General features: G+C 29.2%; 1 protein-coding gene across 1 annotated transcript; it reads right to left on the bottom strand.

The window, feature by feature from the left end:
- Nucleotides 1–4,748: 4,748 nt before the first annotated feature.
- Nucleotides 4,749–16,200, bottom strand: LOC129964172 (uncharacterized). Its single transcript, XM_056078885.1, has 6 exons — nucleotides 16,043–16,200; nucleotides 12,455–12,519; nucleotides 9,874–9,978; nucleotides 8,495–8,536; nucleotides 7,358–7,396; nucleotides 4,749–4,886 (listed from the first exon to the last, which is right to left on the bottom strand). Exons 1-6 carry the CDS (start codon nucleotides 16,137–16,139, stop codon nucleotides 4,842–4,844), a joined length of 393 nt encoding a protein of 130 aa, XP_055934860.1. The 5' UTR covers nucleotides 16,140–16,200; the 3' UTR covers nucleotides 4,749–4,841.
- Nucleotides 16,201–17,017: the final 817 nt, after the last annotated feature.

Below are 17,017 nucleotides of genomic sequence, written 5' to 3'. Positions count from 1 at the left end.
ATATACGATAAAAGGGATGATTTCAACTTTAAAATAACAAAACTATGTAACTACCATTCCAATCCAAACTCTAAAATTTTCAAAAATCTAATTTTCTCACAAGTTAACAGGATCAAAAGGGTTTGTAATAATAAAAATTCTTATATTGAAGCATCAAACAACCTCCTTAAAAATTTAATTAAAAATGAATTTCCTAGAAATTACTGTAATGTCAATTTTTTAATTAAACAAGGTATGGTTTGGGATTAATCCTTTGGCTTAAATAAAAATAGAACTTTCCTTGCATATTGGTTCACTCAATAGATGGCGCTGGGAGCCTACATCTGTTTACATAATTTACCGTTAATTTTTTAAAAACAGGGAATCACAATCGATAGTTTAAAGTTTCCTTGACTGTTGATGGTATGTACTGGCCTTTTCGTTTTTAATTTTAGTGCTATTTTTTGTTTTTATTGTTATTTTTGTTATTGTATTTTTACTTTGTTGTGGTTAAATTCTTCTAATTTGCTGTTTTATATTTATTTTCTGTTAAAATGGTATATCTCTTGAGCATAATTTCAGGGGATTTTCGGGTCACGAGGAATCATTATTAGACAATGTCTGTATTTCCTCACAGAAAAAATACCTTTCTTTGAATCCCTGCCTGAGGGTGACCCTTGAAAAAGTCTTCAGGCTGGATTCTTTTTATATATTTTTTATAATTTTTTTGGTTTAATTTTTATTTGATTTTTTGTTTTTCCTATTAACTTGATTCCAATACTTTTGTATATATATATATATATATATATATATATATATATATATATATATATATTGTGTTATTTGTTATTAATTTATTTAATTAACAATAAAATCTATTATAACTCAATGCAAAAAGGATTATAAAATTTTAGGATTTTAAATAATTTCAGGATTAATAAAAATTCCTTAAAAAAATCCTGCACGAAAAATTTACTCTCAATTAAATACTAAAAAAAATTCGATAGGTAAATAAATTATTCTTATTACTTTTTTTCACCTTTCCTCATTTACATTTCTTTCAGATTTCCGATTTTGATAATTATCGTTTAATGAGATTTTTTTCTTGATGGATTTTTAACTTAGACAATAGATGTGCATAATGTACAAACTGATACAATAATGTCAAATTCGTAATGCATAATGAGTAGTAAACTATTTGATGAAAAGCACCCGTAAAACTCATCTGATTACAACGCACTTTTAATGGCAACATGTTTTTCAAATCTTTAATACACCTTAAGGTTATTTTTCTGATCTCCCTTCAGAGTTCCTGGAAAATTTTCTTTTATTGAATTAACGGATCAAACCGGGGAATATAAAGATGTAATTTCAAAGGTGGAAATTAAAAAAAAAAATTATATGGTGCCATGTCAGAAGAATATGGAGCTTGTGCAGTCCTATTTGTTGAATGTTTAAAATATGGTAAATAATCATGGAACTATGAGAAGGCGCATTACCGTGGAACAAATTCCATGAGATTTCCCGCCATATTCCAGGTCATTTCTAAACGAATTGTTTCGCCCCATCAACTAAAACACTCAAATATTAATTTTTATTGACTGTTTCGCTAATTGACAGAAATATATTATACAACAATGACAATTAAAGAAAACAGTTAATATTATCTTGATCTTTCTATTTTGAGCCACGCTTCAAGTGTCATTCATTTAATTATTGAAGTGTTCCTTCCGTTAAAAGTATACATCCAATTTCCACCATTGGTAATAACGCGCTCTAGAACGTTTAGTTATATTAACGACCCATTTTAACACAGCATTAGGACTATTTGGGGACGGTCTTTGCATATTTGAGCCATGATCAGATGACGAGGTGACACATGAGCTGGTAACCTCCTGTTCAAACGTCCATACCACACCAACGAGAGGACGTTAGGCCCCGAAGGAATCGAGAATACACCAGACCCGCCTATACGAAGATTCTTCGGTGCAATCAGGTTCCGCACCCGTGACCTTAACCGCTGCCACATGCGATCTAGATCTGCGCTTTCAGGCTGCTTCTTAAGAGTCATGTGAGATTCTTTTTTGGAACATTTCGAGAAACGACATGTAGCAACCCTAAATGATCTTTCAAAATTGCTTAGCAGGAATCAAATGACATAGAATCTTGTCCAAAAATGTCTATTATAGTCAAACAAAGATCACCAAGTACTGTTTCTCTGATCCTGTCGATATCCTGATTATTAATCGGAATGGGTGATCTAATAGATCATAGATAATGTATGATGGATTCTGTACTAGCTTTAAATTTTTATATCAATCAAATACAGTTACTATTTTGATGGAAAAAAATGTCTTTAAACACATTTCTCAACATCGCTAATATTTATGTAACAGAAATTTCACAGTGAAAATAAAATTAAATGCATGCACTTGTTAAAATGTATATTCTTGTTGTAATATCAGAAATTATATCTTAATGCATAATATCATTGAAAACTAATTATTTAAGGCGATGAAATGAAAATTTTCTGATTGTTGCCAGATATTTATAAAATCATATAAATGCTTGATAAAATTTATGGAGATAATGTACTATAGAGATATTTTAAATGAAGTACTCCGAATACTTTAAGATCACAGGAGTATTTTCATGGTGAATTAAGCACAAGAAAATAATTTTTCTTTATAATATTAATTCAGGTTGTTTTCATATGGACTGTAATCATGCGTACTTGATTATTCTTTTCAAATCAAAAATGTTCCGTCTTTCATTATACAATCATCAATCAATATGTAAAATGTTTTTTTTTCTTTCTTTTTTGAATCAGCAAAAGGTTTAAGCTGAGGCGATAAAAGTACAGTTTGAATGGAAGTATTGTAAGTGTCGCTTATACCGGGTGCGGCATAAATTCGTGCAAACTTCAAAAAAACCATAATAAAAAAAAGTAATGCTCGAAAAACATTGCGGTTTGCGGGAATATGTTCAGAGAGCCTTTGGATTTCGTTATTTCCATTAAAAAATATATTTAAAAATGACCGATAGATGGCGCTCACACGGTCATACCGAGACGGTTTATACAAATCAGGAAAACCGAGCACAGTTACATTATAGTACATTTTATTTTAAAGCAAAAGATTCTCAACATGACCTCCGCCACAAAGTATTAAGCAAGTGAGGCGCGTAACCACGCCTATTACAGCTGCGTGTAGCATGTTGGCATCGATGCCACTAACTACCAATTGAATGGTATCTTTTAGTTCCATCAAAATGGCAGGAGAGTCCTGATAGACACGAGACTTTAGGTATCCCCACAACCAAATGTCCGCTGGAGAAAGATCTGGCGATCGTGAGGGCCACTCATTCTTACATACTCTGCTTATCACTCTGTCCTCAGTGGATGTATCTAGAAGGAACGTCTTAACGGAGCTAGCAACGTGGGGCTTGGCACCATCCTGCATGAAGGCGACGGAAGATCACGCACGTCTTTGCTGCGAAGCAGGCATAACGTGATCTCGCAAAAGCCTAAGATAGCCTTCTGCAGTGACGGAACAGGTTTTCCAACCGGATACAGGACAACGCTCTTCAAAAAGAATGGACCTAGAATGAAGGACGCAGTGAAACCGCACCAAACAGTCACATGAGGAGAACGTAGTGGTTTGGTCGTGTATCCACGAGGGTTTGATGCTGCCCAGATACGACTGTTTTGCGTATTGACGACACCATGCAATGAAAAGTGGGCTTCATCTGTCCACATGATGTTCAGTAACCATTGTGAGTGACGTTCCATTTGTGTGAGCACCCATGCTGCAAAGGCTTCTCTTTTCTCCCAATCTGCTGGCAACAACTGGTGAAATGCCTCTATCTTGTACGGATGTAGCTTCAAGATTTCGTGCGGAATGCGTCGGATCGACCTTTCTGGAATTCCTGTTATTTTGCCTGCTTCACGTGCACAGGAACTCCACGTTGAAATCTCGGCTGCCATATTTCTCATAACCCTTTGGACAACAGGGACGCGGCCAGCGCTGACGGATGGTCTGCTACTTCGTGGACGATCCTCTAATCTTCCCGTTTCCTCAAAACGGCGAACTAAAATCAATATCCCATTCAATGAAATTGGGTTTCTTTTCGCCTTAATTCCTTTCACCGTCCGTAACTGTGGCAATGCTTTTGTCGTGGATTCACCTTTCTTATTGAACAGTTTCAACTCTAATGCTCGATCCGGTAGCGATAGCATGCTACTGGCGTCGAATGACAGAACCATTTCCAGCCTTGTGTTTTATAACTATACTGTTTTGCATAATTAGTCTCGGTATTACGTGTAAGCGTCATCTATCGGTCATTTTTAAATACATTTTTAATGGAATTAACAAAATCCAAATGCTCTCTGAACATATTCCCGCAAACCGCAATTTTTTTTTGAGCATTACTTTTTTTATTATGATTTTTTGAAGTTTACACGAATTTATGCCGCACCCGGTATAACCTTTTTTTTGTAAGAATTCATATTTTATGCACTTCAAACGAAAGTCCTTCCATTGTGCTATTCATATTTGTGACTTTCTATTTCAGAGATTTTTATTTTTCAAATTAATTGTTTCTGTAAATGCATTTTTAAATATGTAAAAAATATGCAGTTTTCAAATTTTCCTAGATTTTACATCCAAACTTGAGTGAAATAATAGATATATTTCAAATTATAAGACTGCATTTTTCAGTTATATGGCTTTTTTTAGTAAATTACAGAATAAAATAAAATTACAGTAGAGTAAAATTGATATTTTTATTTGCTTTCTATACACTTGATTAAACATCTTCATCATAAAAAATGCTGAATTTTCTGAATTTCGGAAATAAACTCTTCATTTTCGTTCGCTTTCCTCGGACATGCGTCTTTCAACGCACTCCTGAAAAGAAATATACGAAAATTTAACATTGAAAACAACAGCAAAATCTTTGTTAAGTTTTTTAGTGCAATTTGCCAACTATTTTAGTTCTGCATTTTTATTAATATACAATAAAGAAAAATATTTGAGTTAAATTTATTAGAATATTCTTCATAAACAATTTTAGGCATAATACGTTGAAAAATATTAACATTGAGAAGTATAAATTGTAATGATATAATTTAAGATCATACATACATACGATATTATAGATTTTGTCTGATCATAATAAAATTTGGAACATTTGCTTCTTACAAAAGAGAAAAGTTATTGTTCACTTTTCGAATTTCCAAAGTTAATAAAATTGTAAAAAGTTTAAATATTAAGGAAGTTTGGGAGGTTTATTTTCTCAATCGTATCTTCTGAAAATATCATTAAAAAAGCCTAATCTAGAAATGCAATTTTATTTTTATCCTACTGATAAAATAAAAAAATGAACTTTTTAATTGATCCTTTTCATTTCGGTACAATATTTTTTCTATTTCGAATATTGCTTTAAAAATGTCTGTTAGTTTTATATCGAGAGTTTTTATTTCGTTATTTAGTTCGAGAGTTATTATTTGTTTTATATTTCGAAGAAATGTCAGTCATAAAGACTTGGCATTGATAAATTTGGAAGTGAGAGAAAAGGACGAGCCTATATCACTATTCTGCACGTAAACGAACACCTGTGTGCAACTGCATTCAAATAATGACTATCTGCAGTAGAAGAGGATTTATTTCTAAGAAGGATTTTTATATCTAATTTTATTTTGTAGTCCATATACTTTTTTATTTAAAAAAGCAATAATATACAACAGACTGATTTAATTAAACTCATATTTTTCAGTTTTATGAAATAATTAGGTAATACTTTAAATAAATGAAATACTTGTTAATAATTAACAGTAATTCTCTTGGAAAATAGTAAGTCTTTAATCCGAAAGAAAAATTATTATTTCTACAAAACATACCGCTACAAGATTAAATCAAAATTTATGAATGTCAAAAATAAACTTATTTAAATTAATGAGAAATTGTATTTAAAATATATGAGAGATTTCTTTAGTAAATAATTTCAAAATATTTTCTTTATTAAATGTAGAACATATTCAAAATATGTGATTTTATATACAGGACGCTATAATTCCAGAATAATTAAATAATACATAAAGTCATTTATAGGAAAATCAACTAATTATCTTTCTTCTCATTTGACAAAATGTGTACACATACACACAAACAAGCACATACAGGGTGTCTGAAAAACCTTGATCATGGCTTTTATTCCTGAAATATCGATCGCAGACATATACTCTAAATTACAAAGTTGCTTTAAAAAAACACAAACAATAAAACGTTTTACTATTTATTGGTTCAAAAGTATTAAAAAGTGCAGAAATAATAACTTAAAGGAAATATTACATAAAGGAAAGATTACATAAGGAAAGATTACATAAGATTTTTTACAAGTTCACTCACTTACTATTTTTAAGTTATATTCTGTAATTCGTGATCTAAAATTTTAAAGTATTTTTCAGGAAGCATAGATTTTAAAATTTTTATTTCAAAGTAAAGATATAAAGCATAATAATTTTTCTTATGATGCATTCTGCATTGCGTCATCTGCCCTTTGTGTCATCTGAAGCTGTAAACATTGCATTTTAATTTGTGACTGATCCTTCTCCAACTTTATTCTAACATATCTTTGAGAATTTTTGTGATAAAATTCGGAAATTTTATACATGACCTTATTAGAGGATGGGGCACATTGGGAGGGATGGGAATTTTTTTGTACAGGGTCCGTATAAAAGTTTAAATTTTGCATTTTTTAAAGTTTAATCTCCTGAAAATTTTTATCGATTTCATGACATTTTACAACTTTTTTTACGCAACTTTGTAATTTACAGTATATGTCTACGATCAATATTTAAGGAATAAAAGCCGCGATCAAGGTTTTTGAGGTATATAATAAAGAATCCGGCCTGAAGACTTTTTCAAGGGTCACCCTCAGGCAGGGATTGGAAAAAAGGGGATTTTTTCTGTGAGGGAATGCAGACAAAAAGTCTAATAATGATTCCTCGTGACCCGAAAATCCCCTGAAATTAGGCTTAGGGGATATAGCATTTTAACAGAAAGGACAATACAAAACAACAAATTAGAAGAAAATAACCAGGCCGGATTCTTTTTTTATTTGGTTTATTTGATTTTCCTATTAACTTGATTTTAATGCTTTTGTATATATATATATATATATATATATATATATATATATATATATATATATATATATATATATATATATATATATATATATATATATATATATATATATATATATATAAAATGAAAAAGAATTTATCTCCTCTTACGTATTAAATATGGAGAATATAATAATATTCAAACATTGATGTAACTATATAATACTATATATTAATTAATGAAATAATTACCGTCATATCTTTCATAATCTTCTTGCCCTCCTCTTCATCCTAAGAATGGAAAACAAAGGAAATTTAATTATATGAATTTCAGTTCAACAGCAAATAAAATAAAATTCAAATTCCGTACCTATTTAGTAGGTAAGCAATTATATTTGTGTTCTTCTTTTCGAAATGATTATTGTTTATATGAGAAATTCAGTTCATGCTTAGTTATTGAAATTAAAATATTATTTCTGAAAGACCGAAAATCAAGCATCGTATTGTAGTTTAATCAATTCCTAAAAATGTTCTTTAGTATGGACATGTATTAAATGTTGAAATAAGGAACAAAAATTTGATTTTTGATTTTGATAATTTGATATTCCTGTTTCATATAATATGATTGTATTTATAACTTTTACCTCTATGTCTATTTCTACTAATAATGTGTTCGAAAGAGTGCAAGTAAGTAAGTAATTCCTAAATAAACAATAAATAGCAAGTAAGTAGTTCTTCTAAAATTTTAATGAGTTGTAAAATAAGCGAATATTTTGGTGATTCCCTGTCATAAAATTCGAAAATATTACAGCATAAATATGAACTTACATCTTAAGATTAAAAACCAGTTTTCAGTAATCAGTTTTTTTTCAATCATTTCAGTCAAGATTTTTTTTGCCATATAATATTTTTCTAATGTTATCTTTAATGTTAGATTTATTTGAAAATTATTATTTCTTTACTACATCTCATACTAATCAAATACTTGTATTTGTAAGTAAAGAAATAATTTCTTAATAACTATGGTTAATTTTATGAGAATCATATTACTTCAATATGTCTATTAGTGATATACATAAAAAATAAATAAGCATGTGATTTTTCAGAAAGATGCCAAAATATAAAAACATATTGAAATATATCATTAACACAATGACTGTCAAAATGGTGGGTTACCCGATGCCTCAAAAGTCTGTCTTCCTTGGGATCTAACTCTTATATATGTAACTCGATAAACTTTATAACAATTTAGGTTCTGAAAATCTTGGTAAAGTATAGCAGTTTACGTTTGTAATTCCCTGTGTCCGATTTTAAGCAGTAACGTCGCTCTTGGGTTTATATTTTTATTTAACTTCAGGACATCAAAATATTTTGAAAATTCAAACTTACCTTGCCTTCTTCTTTCATCTTTTCAATTGCACATTCATCTGCCTGCGTTGCAAAGAGAGAAAAAATATTTTACACATGGTAGAAAATTAATTAATTAAGTTGTTATGTCATTAATTTTGGAAGATACACGAATGCTTTGAGACATCGCAATTTTAATGGGATCAGTTGACAATATATATACATATATATATATATATATATATATATATATATATATATATATATATATATATATATATATATATATATATATATATATATATATATATATATATATATATTGTCATTTTGTATAAGAACCTTGAGACGTTAATAGAATTAATCAATTAATAATAAGGAAACAACTAAATTTCTGAAAATCTAACGATATAAAAATATATACAAGTTTTTTGTCAATTCAGTTTTTAGTATGTTCGAATGTGTAGAAAATTTTTTGTGATGTGATTTGATATCTTTCCATTAATTATTACAAAACAATTATGCTTTTAGAAGTTCCAAGTGAAAGAGAACATATTCATTTTTATAGTTATTATTGTTTTTTAAAAGTAAGAAAATTCACAATTTTCATGAAATTATTGCTAAAAATACTAAGGCAATAATAACTGAAAATAATATTTTAAAAGATATAAAACTAGGTGGCAATATTAAAAGTGCTAAAGACGGTGAACAACAGCTAAGTGATCTCACATTAAAAATGCTAAAGAAAATAATATATGTTCAAATGCAGGTAATTTTTGATTATTCAGAGAAAAGTCATTATATGAATATGGTAATATTCAATAACGACAATAATAATAGTTTAATGATGAAAAAAATAAAGTACCATGCTGAATTTCAGCATTGAAGTTTCTTTAATTTCTCCATTGGTTTTTAATTTTATGAATCCTAAAACTTACTTTCAGAATGTTGTATTGTTTTCGAATTTCTTTCATATGCATTAAATATTTCAAACTGTTATATTTCTACATTCTGCTTATTTTTTATAGTCTTGCAAAATTAAAAATGTCTATGGGTCTTTTATACACCCTTTAATTTTTTTTAAAGCAAAATTTTAAAATAAATATTTTAAAACTTTTGAACATTATAACATTTTTTTTCTCAAAATTATTATTATATATTGTTTCTTAATATTGTTAAAATATCGTTTTTTTTCTAAGTATTGGAGCATAATGAAGATATTTATATGATAGTTTGGTTCAAAAAATGTCAGCATTGCTGTTACAGTTTTATGGAACTTTACGTTTTAACTATTATTGTAAGACACTTATCTTTAAAATAATCATTTGAAAATATATTATTGAATTATAAATTTTAATACAATATAATACTGCGATAAAAGAATCTCTTGAAAAACTATAAAAATATAAGAGTTTAATTACTTCTTTCCATTGTTCTTGAGTCTGTTCGCAGCTGTATTTCATCAGAGCTTCACCAGAAAAGTCGTCGCCGAATTCAGGATTGCATTGCTTCATTATCTCTTTATACTACAAAAACAGTAAATGTCTTATTACGTTATCTAAAAGCAAAATATTATTATGAATTAAATCACAAATTGCACCAATAAAGCTTCTTTGAAATATTTTTACACTACAAAAACTGTAAGTGTCTTATTACGCTATCTAAACGCAAAATATTATTATGAATTAAGTCACAAATTGCACCAATAAAGCTTCTTTGAAATATTTTTAAATGTCATTTTGATACATAATTTTCCAAATTGGTTTAAGGATTTAATTCTCATTCGTGCAATGCATAATAATTTTTATGAAACATAGATAAGTTTGGGAAATCCGCAAATTTTATTTCAGATGATCTCTTATAGTTTGCATTTGCGCTTATTTTCAGAAAATCATATTTAATATTTTTGATAAATTATCATCACACGGGCAAATATAACATTTACTCTTATAGAATTCTCACTTCAGAATTTCTACATTCACTTTTTGATTAAATTTTGATGTGGATAATACTGGCTTTGCAATGAGGGAAAAAAAGCGAGAGTTCTAAATCAGTCCGAGCAGATTCAAGTCATTTTACAAATCAGATGCAACTTTGAAATCCAAAAGCATCACTGAATAAGATGTCATCTAATTCGTATCATCTGTAGGGAAAGTATGGACTCCATTTATCCATTTATTGTTAAAAGGGTTTAGATGGATTTCATAAATTGATGGATTTGATTGGATGGATGGATTGAATTTGAGGAATTTGATCGGCTTTGATGGATTCCATTTATTGTAAAAATGGTAGTCAGAAATCCTATGAATAAAAGGTCTAAATACCTATTTATATGTAATGTATCCCGGATTAAATCATATTTGTATATAACATAAGTCTCAAAATTCCTTCTATAGAACTCACGAGTTATTCTTTTTTTTTTTTTTTTTCTCGATGATCTGAATTTCTTAAGAAAGACATTTGATTATTTTGTTATTTATATAATCTGATTTTGAAGATGACTGCATTTTATGGAAATAAATTTGTTTGCAATTTTATATTTATTAAAGTATATAGAAATGATCATGAATGAATAATAATAAAAATAATATTTTCAATGCTGATGATCTTAGGCTAAACAAAGATTTGTCCATTTCTAAGGAATTTAAGTAACGCTTTATAGATATCAACGATACAAAGTCACTGAAAAAATACAAATTTTAGTGAAAATGCGTTGAATTAAGATTAATTAAATATCTGAACAATGCTTTCAATGAAATCTTATTAAACTAATACAATTAAATTTTCTAGGCATTTGAAAGGAGATCCAAAATTTTATTGGGAGATGTATCAATATGTAGGAGCTGTATCCTCGCCAATATCCAATCACTGAAGGTTAAATTTTAAAATGCTAAAATTGCAGTTGTGGGTCTTCATTTGAAAGGGTCTTCAATTTAAAATTTTTCATGAAATATCATCACACGGGCAAATATAACACTTACTCTTATAGAATTCTCTCTTTAGAATTTCTGCATAAATTTTGATGTGGATAGTACTAACTTTGCAATGAGAAAAAAAAATCAAGATTTGTAATCAGCCCTAGTTGAATCAAGTCATTTTGCAAATCAGATATAACTTTCAAATCCTTGTTGGCTTTCAAAAACTTTTTCCTTGTTGGCCAACAAATTGTTGGCTTTCAACGCTAACTGAGCCAAAAAATTTATTTAGATTAGTTACCGCCTTTCTTTCGATAGTTAGTCATTAGCTTTCGGTTCCCCCAAATTGTGCAGAACTGGTTAATATTTTGAAATTAGCAGATGAAAAAAATATATATATTTTATTACTTTACTTCATTTAAAAAAATATTTCCAAAAGTGAATGACTAACTATCGAGTTATGAACAAACTTAATACATGAAGCTGGCCATAATGAATTTACTTCACATGGCTATAGAATAACATTTATGTTATGAGATGGCTAGTTATTCATATATTTCTCAGATTACTTCATTGTGACATTTTTTTAGTTTCATAATAGGTAAAAGCATGTATTATTTAATTATTTCATTTTATTTATCTGTTTTCTGAGGAAAAAAATTATTAATTTTACGCAAAATATATCATCAAACTTTATTAAAAATGAGAACGTATTTTTTCGCTACAATACAACAATGTATGCAGACTTCCCAAAATGTATATATAATACTTGTTACTCAGAATTAGTTAGTATTCATTCAAGTCAAATATTTGCCATAGTAAAATAAAAGATTCGAATTATCATTAATTTTTTTAAATAATGACAATGAATTTCAGATATAAATTAAAATTTTCGAGATTTAATTAACGGTAATTGATTTCAAATTTTCAAAGGAGGAGTTGATGAGTCATGAGCATTTATTACTAGGGTCTCATAATATTAAAAGAGGAATTTTAATTTTTCGATACATTTTCGACTGTGATTTGTCGATGCTAACAATATTTCAAGTCAAGGAAAAAGAATGAATGATCGTAAAATTTTAATTACCGGTTCTATATCCATTTCGTCAATGCACATTTCCACTTTCTGTCTAATATTTGAATTTTCTTCATCTACAAAGATAATATTTTTCTTTATTGCATAAAAATGACAAAACGAAATTTAATAAAAAGAAGCTAAATACAATTTATTTTCTTGTTTTTGTACAATTAAATACAATATAAATTTTGTACTATTTTTCGTTTTTATTTAGAAGAATAAAAATAAATGGTAGATTCTAAACGTGACAGACGATTAAGAAATAATGAAATAAATGAATGAGAAAGATTATTTCTGTAAAAACGTTAGTGCGCTTGGGAGAAAAAAGCAAATATTTCTACTTTTGCTCTTTATTTTGACAAATAATTTTTTAAAAAATTGAGCGAAAATCACGTTTTTATTAAAATATCAGCAGAGCAACAGGCAATAATTAATCCTTGGAAATATATACTCACATAATTATTGTTGAATCGTAATTTAGATAAAAATGGTAAATGCAATCTTTAAAATCTTGTCCAATCCCTTTAGAAATAAGACGGTAACACAGTCAAAATATCATACAAGAAACTTTATTTTGAAACGAAAATGATAGTTTTTTTTTTTAAATTTAAAATAAAACGAACTGATAAACACTGATTAATTGAAGAAATAAACTGAATATTTCAAATGTAATTTTCTCATTTAAGATTGTATTTCATGATACAAATTACGTTTTCGGAAGAAAAAAAAACAGAAATTAGGCCGAATTTTATATTCTAAAAACAAGAATTTATTGGTAACATAGTTTGCATTTTAAATCACCAGACTACATTATTGAAGAGATCCACTCCATTAACTTAGGATCGCATTCCAATTATAATTATATCTTACAAACGTTCGATGTGCCATTTTCTGTTCAGAATTTTAGTTATCAGAAAAGCCGCATTAATAAGTGTTTAGATGGCATTATAGAACATAAGCAACAGCAGCGTTATTTACCACCGTTATAAAATATGGCTTTTGAATCGACAGTTATTTCTGAATATAGGATGACATAATGCACATTTGCAAATTTTATATTCTCCACTTTATTCTTTCTCTAATGAAGGGCGATTATCTCTAATTTTTAGAACCATCTAAAAGTTCAAATTGTAAGAGGGTGGGATGAAAAGTTTCCAGCCTGACCTAGAGATGGCGCTTCCGGAAATATTTTGACTAAAGCATTTCAAAGTGCCATCTTTGTTTGATACTTCTTGCGTATTTCCAAAGATTTTTTTTGGTTGTTTTTATACTGTGCTGTTTTAAAATATTCTTTAACTTTTACTCAAGTATGGCGAAAACTGAAGTGCAAGGTGTGATGGAATATTTTTTATAAAAGACTTATCTCCAATGAATATTGAAACTGTGCCAAATAATACGCTGGGGGGATCTGCTTCTTCATTTACATCTGTTAAAACATGGGTTTCAGACTTTAAACGCGGTCGACAAGCACTCTGGATGCGAAGCGTTCTGAAAGACCAAAATCAGACACTGTAGATGAAATCGTTAGAAAAGTTCACAAAAATATTTTGAATGATCGCCGATTGAAATTGACAGAGGTTAACGGGTCTATCAGTATATCCAAATAACAAGCACATCATATTTTAATCCATTTTGGGTATGAGAAAGTGGTCAGTAAGACGGGTGCCGTGTTTGTTGACCTTGGATCAAAAACTGCAGTGCATGATGATATCGCAGCTTTACCAAACCCAAATGATTTCTTGCGGCGTTTCGTTACTGTGGATGTGACACCTCCATCACTATACTGCAGAGACCAAACAGTAATCAAAACAGTAAACAGCGAAAGGTGAATAAGCACGAAAAAAAGAAAAAAGTGAGTCATCTGATGGAAAGTTTATAGCAACAGATTTATGATACGCAAAGGGAATTATTATTAGATTATCTAAAAAAAAGCAGGACCATCAATGCAGAACATTAAAAGAAAGAAAAATGACTACAGGTTTGGATAAGAAGAAAGTCCTGTTTCACTAGGACAATTCTCCTGTTCACAAGGCTGTCATTCTAATGGCAAAACTGAAGTTTGAAATTCTTCCTCATGTCCCCTATTCTTCAGATATGGCCCCCTCGGACTACAGCCTTTTCCCCAACCTGAAAAAAGGTTGCTGGAAGGAAATTTTGTTCTGATACTGAAGTCATTTCAGCGTCGAATGTCTACTTTGAGGTCTTAGAAGAACGCTCTTGTAGAGAAGGGATCCAAGTATTGCCGCACCGCTGGAGAAAGTTCATATCTTTGGAATGGGGCGTTGAAAACTAAAGCAATCATGAAATATATATATATATATATATATATATATATATATATATATATATATATATATATATATATATATATATATATATATATATATATATATATATATATATATATATATATATATATATATATATATATATAATTTTCCTTGTTTGACCGGAAACTTTTCTGTCCATCCTCGTAAACTATGTTAAGAGTAATTATGGTTCCGTAATAAAATCAAGTTTCATTCAGTAATTTTCTAAAAACAAATGGCATTCTTATTAATTTTTAAATTTCTCTCGGTATCCAAAACATATTACAGTACACTCCTGAGTATCCGTTTCGCGACTGTCAGGTTTCCGTACTATCCGGACTAGTTTTTTTTTTTATCGTAATTAAATGAGGAAGGCAAAGCGACAACTAAGTCATCTATCAAGAACTTTTTCAAACCTAAAAACTGTAAGTTTTGACTCTTGTCGTAGAGTTACCGTGTAATCATTTATCCAAATAATCGGTGTAATCATTTATCAGTGAAAAATAAAATTAGTTTAAGACAATTTTCTTAAGAATCAGGCTTACAATTAGCGTTAATGTTTTTTTTGTTGTTTTTTTTATATTGCTTGTATTTAAGTTGGGCATTACAAAATTTATTGTAAAATGTGAACGGTTTATATCCTTCAACTTACTTTTTCTCTAATTAATTCTCGAAATGTGCAGTTTAGCGTACAAACATATATAAACTACCAGTACATAGCCTCCTATTTTAATTAATATCGACATGTTACCGGCAACTGTCTCTATGATTCATCGAGCCGCAATTGTCTTCACATTGAGATAAATGGGGGGCTTAGTACACAATAAAAGTTAGAAAATACGTATAATAACAGTGAATTTTGGCATAAAAAATTTGTCTTCTGGTGCTGATGGGCAAAGAAATGAATTCGTATAACTCCGGCCTTTCAGGATTTTTCGTTATCCGGCGAGTCCTTCTGCCAAATTAGGCCGGTTAATCGGGAGTGTACTGTACCTATAAATTATTGTCCAATCTTAAATCTAATTACAAATTTCTGTTAAAAATTTATATTATAAAGCGAAATAGAAAATTTTAAAAACTTAATAAAATATTCAGCAAACCAGATATTTATTTAAATGAATTAACTAAAATGAGATCTGTTTTGAGATAAGGACTATTGAATTTAGAAAGCGAAATAAGTTTAATAAACTTTTACAAACATCTATTTAGCAGGATATATATAAATCTCTATCTCAAAAATAATTATCATAAAAAAATAGTAAAAATAGAAAAGAACATAAATACATACCACATATCATTTCCATCATTTCCACCATGCTCATCTCTGCGAAGACCGAAGTCGAAACGAGTAGAATTTGAAAGCTAAGCAAAATGATAATGCGCATGTTTGTTGTAGAAAATATCACAACCTTTCCCGAATGAAAATGAAATCACACTGAGGTCATATAAGATATAACTACAATATATGCCACTTCAAAAATTCTGAATTGCGTTTGTTTGATTTTTAACTCATTTTTTTTCCAAAAATGTATTATTCGCTGTCAATGACAAATGTAATTGTGTTAAATAAGGATGCTACGCTCTGACAATATCCTTATTTAAACACGAGACTATTGGGGTTCTCTTGCTTTGTGCAGATTTTTCCTCTTTGAAGGAAACTCTTCCGTTTTGTTATTTCTTCATGAGATTTTTATTTTTATAGTTCCAGGATATGCCTCCAATGAACTCAAAAAATATTTGTACAGTTGTAAAATTTACATAAAAACATTTGGTCAAATATGAATTAATCCAACTACTTTTTTAATGCACTTGTCGTTTAAAATGTCCATTAAAAATGCATACGAATAGTATTTGCGTCAGAGTAAATTTAACTCTGATTTCTATGTCTTTCGTGTTTCGAATGATTAACAAGCTGATTGCTTTCTATCAATGAGGATACTTCAAGTGAAATCATATTTTGATAGCATAGTTAAATACGTTTGTCATCTAACAGCACATTGTCAATGATTTTTTTTTGTCCTTCTTAGTTTCCAAATTAGGGAAGTATTTACGTTTATCATGATGAGGTCCAAACTGTCTTTAATTTACATTCCCCCCAAATAATCGTTGTTTCTTTTAAGGCCGCGTTGAGCTGATGGTAAGGCTTCGACTTCGGAACCTGTGGGGTTCAGGTTCGAGGCCCGATTCTACTGAAAGAATCGTCGTGTAAACGGGTCTGGTGCACGTTAAATCCCACGGGGCCAAACGTCCTCCCGATGGTGTG

The sequence above is a fragment of the Argiope bruennichi genome, chromosome 3 (assembly GCF_947563725.1).
Source record: "Argiope bruennichi chromosome 3, qqArgBrue1.1, whole genome shotgun sequence".
NCBI lineage: Eukaryota > Metazoa > Arthropoda > Arachnida > Araneae > Araneidae > Argiope > Argiope bruennichi.
Note: the sequence above shows the minus strand (reverse complement) of the source record. Positions and strands in the feature narration are given on the sequence as shown.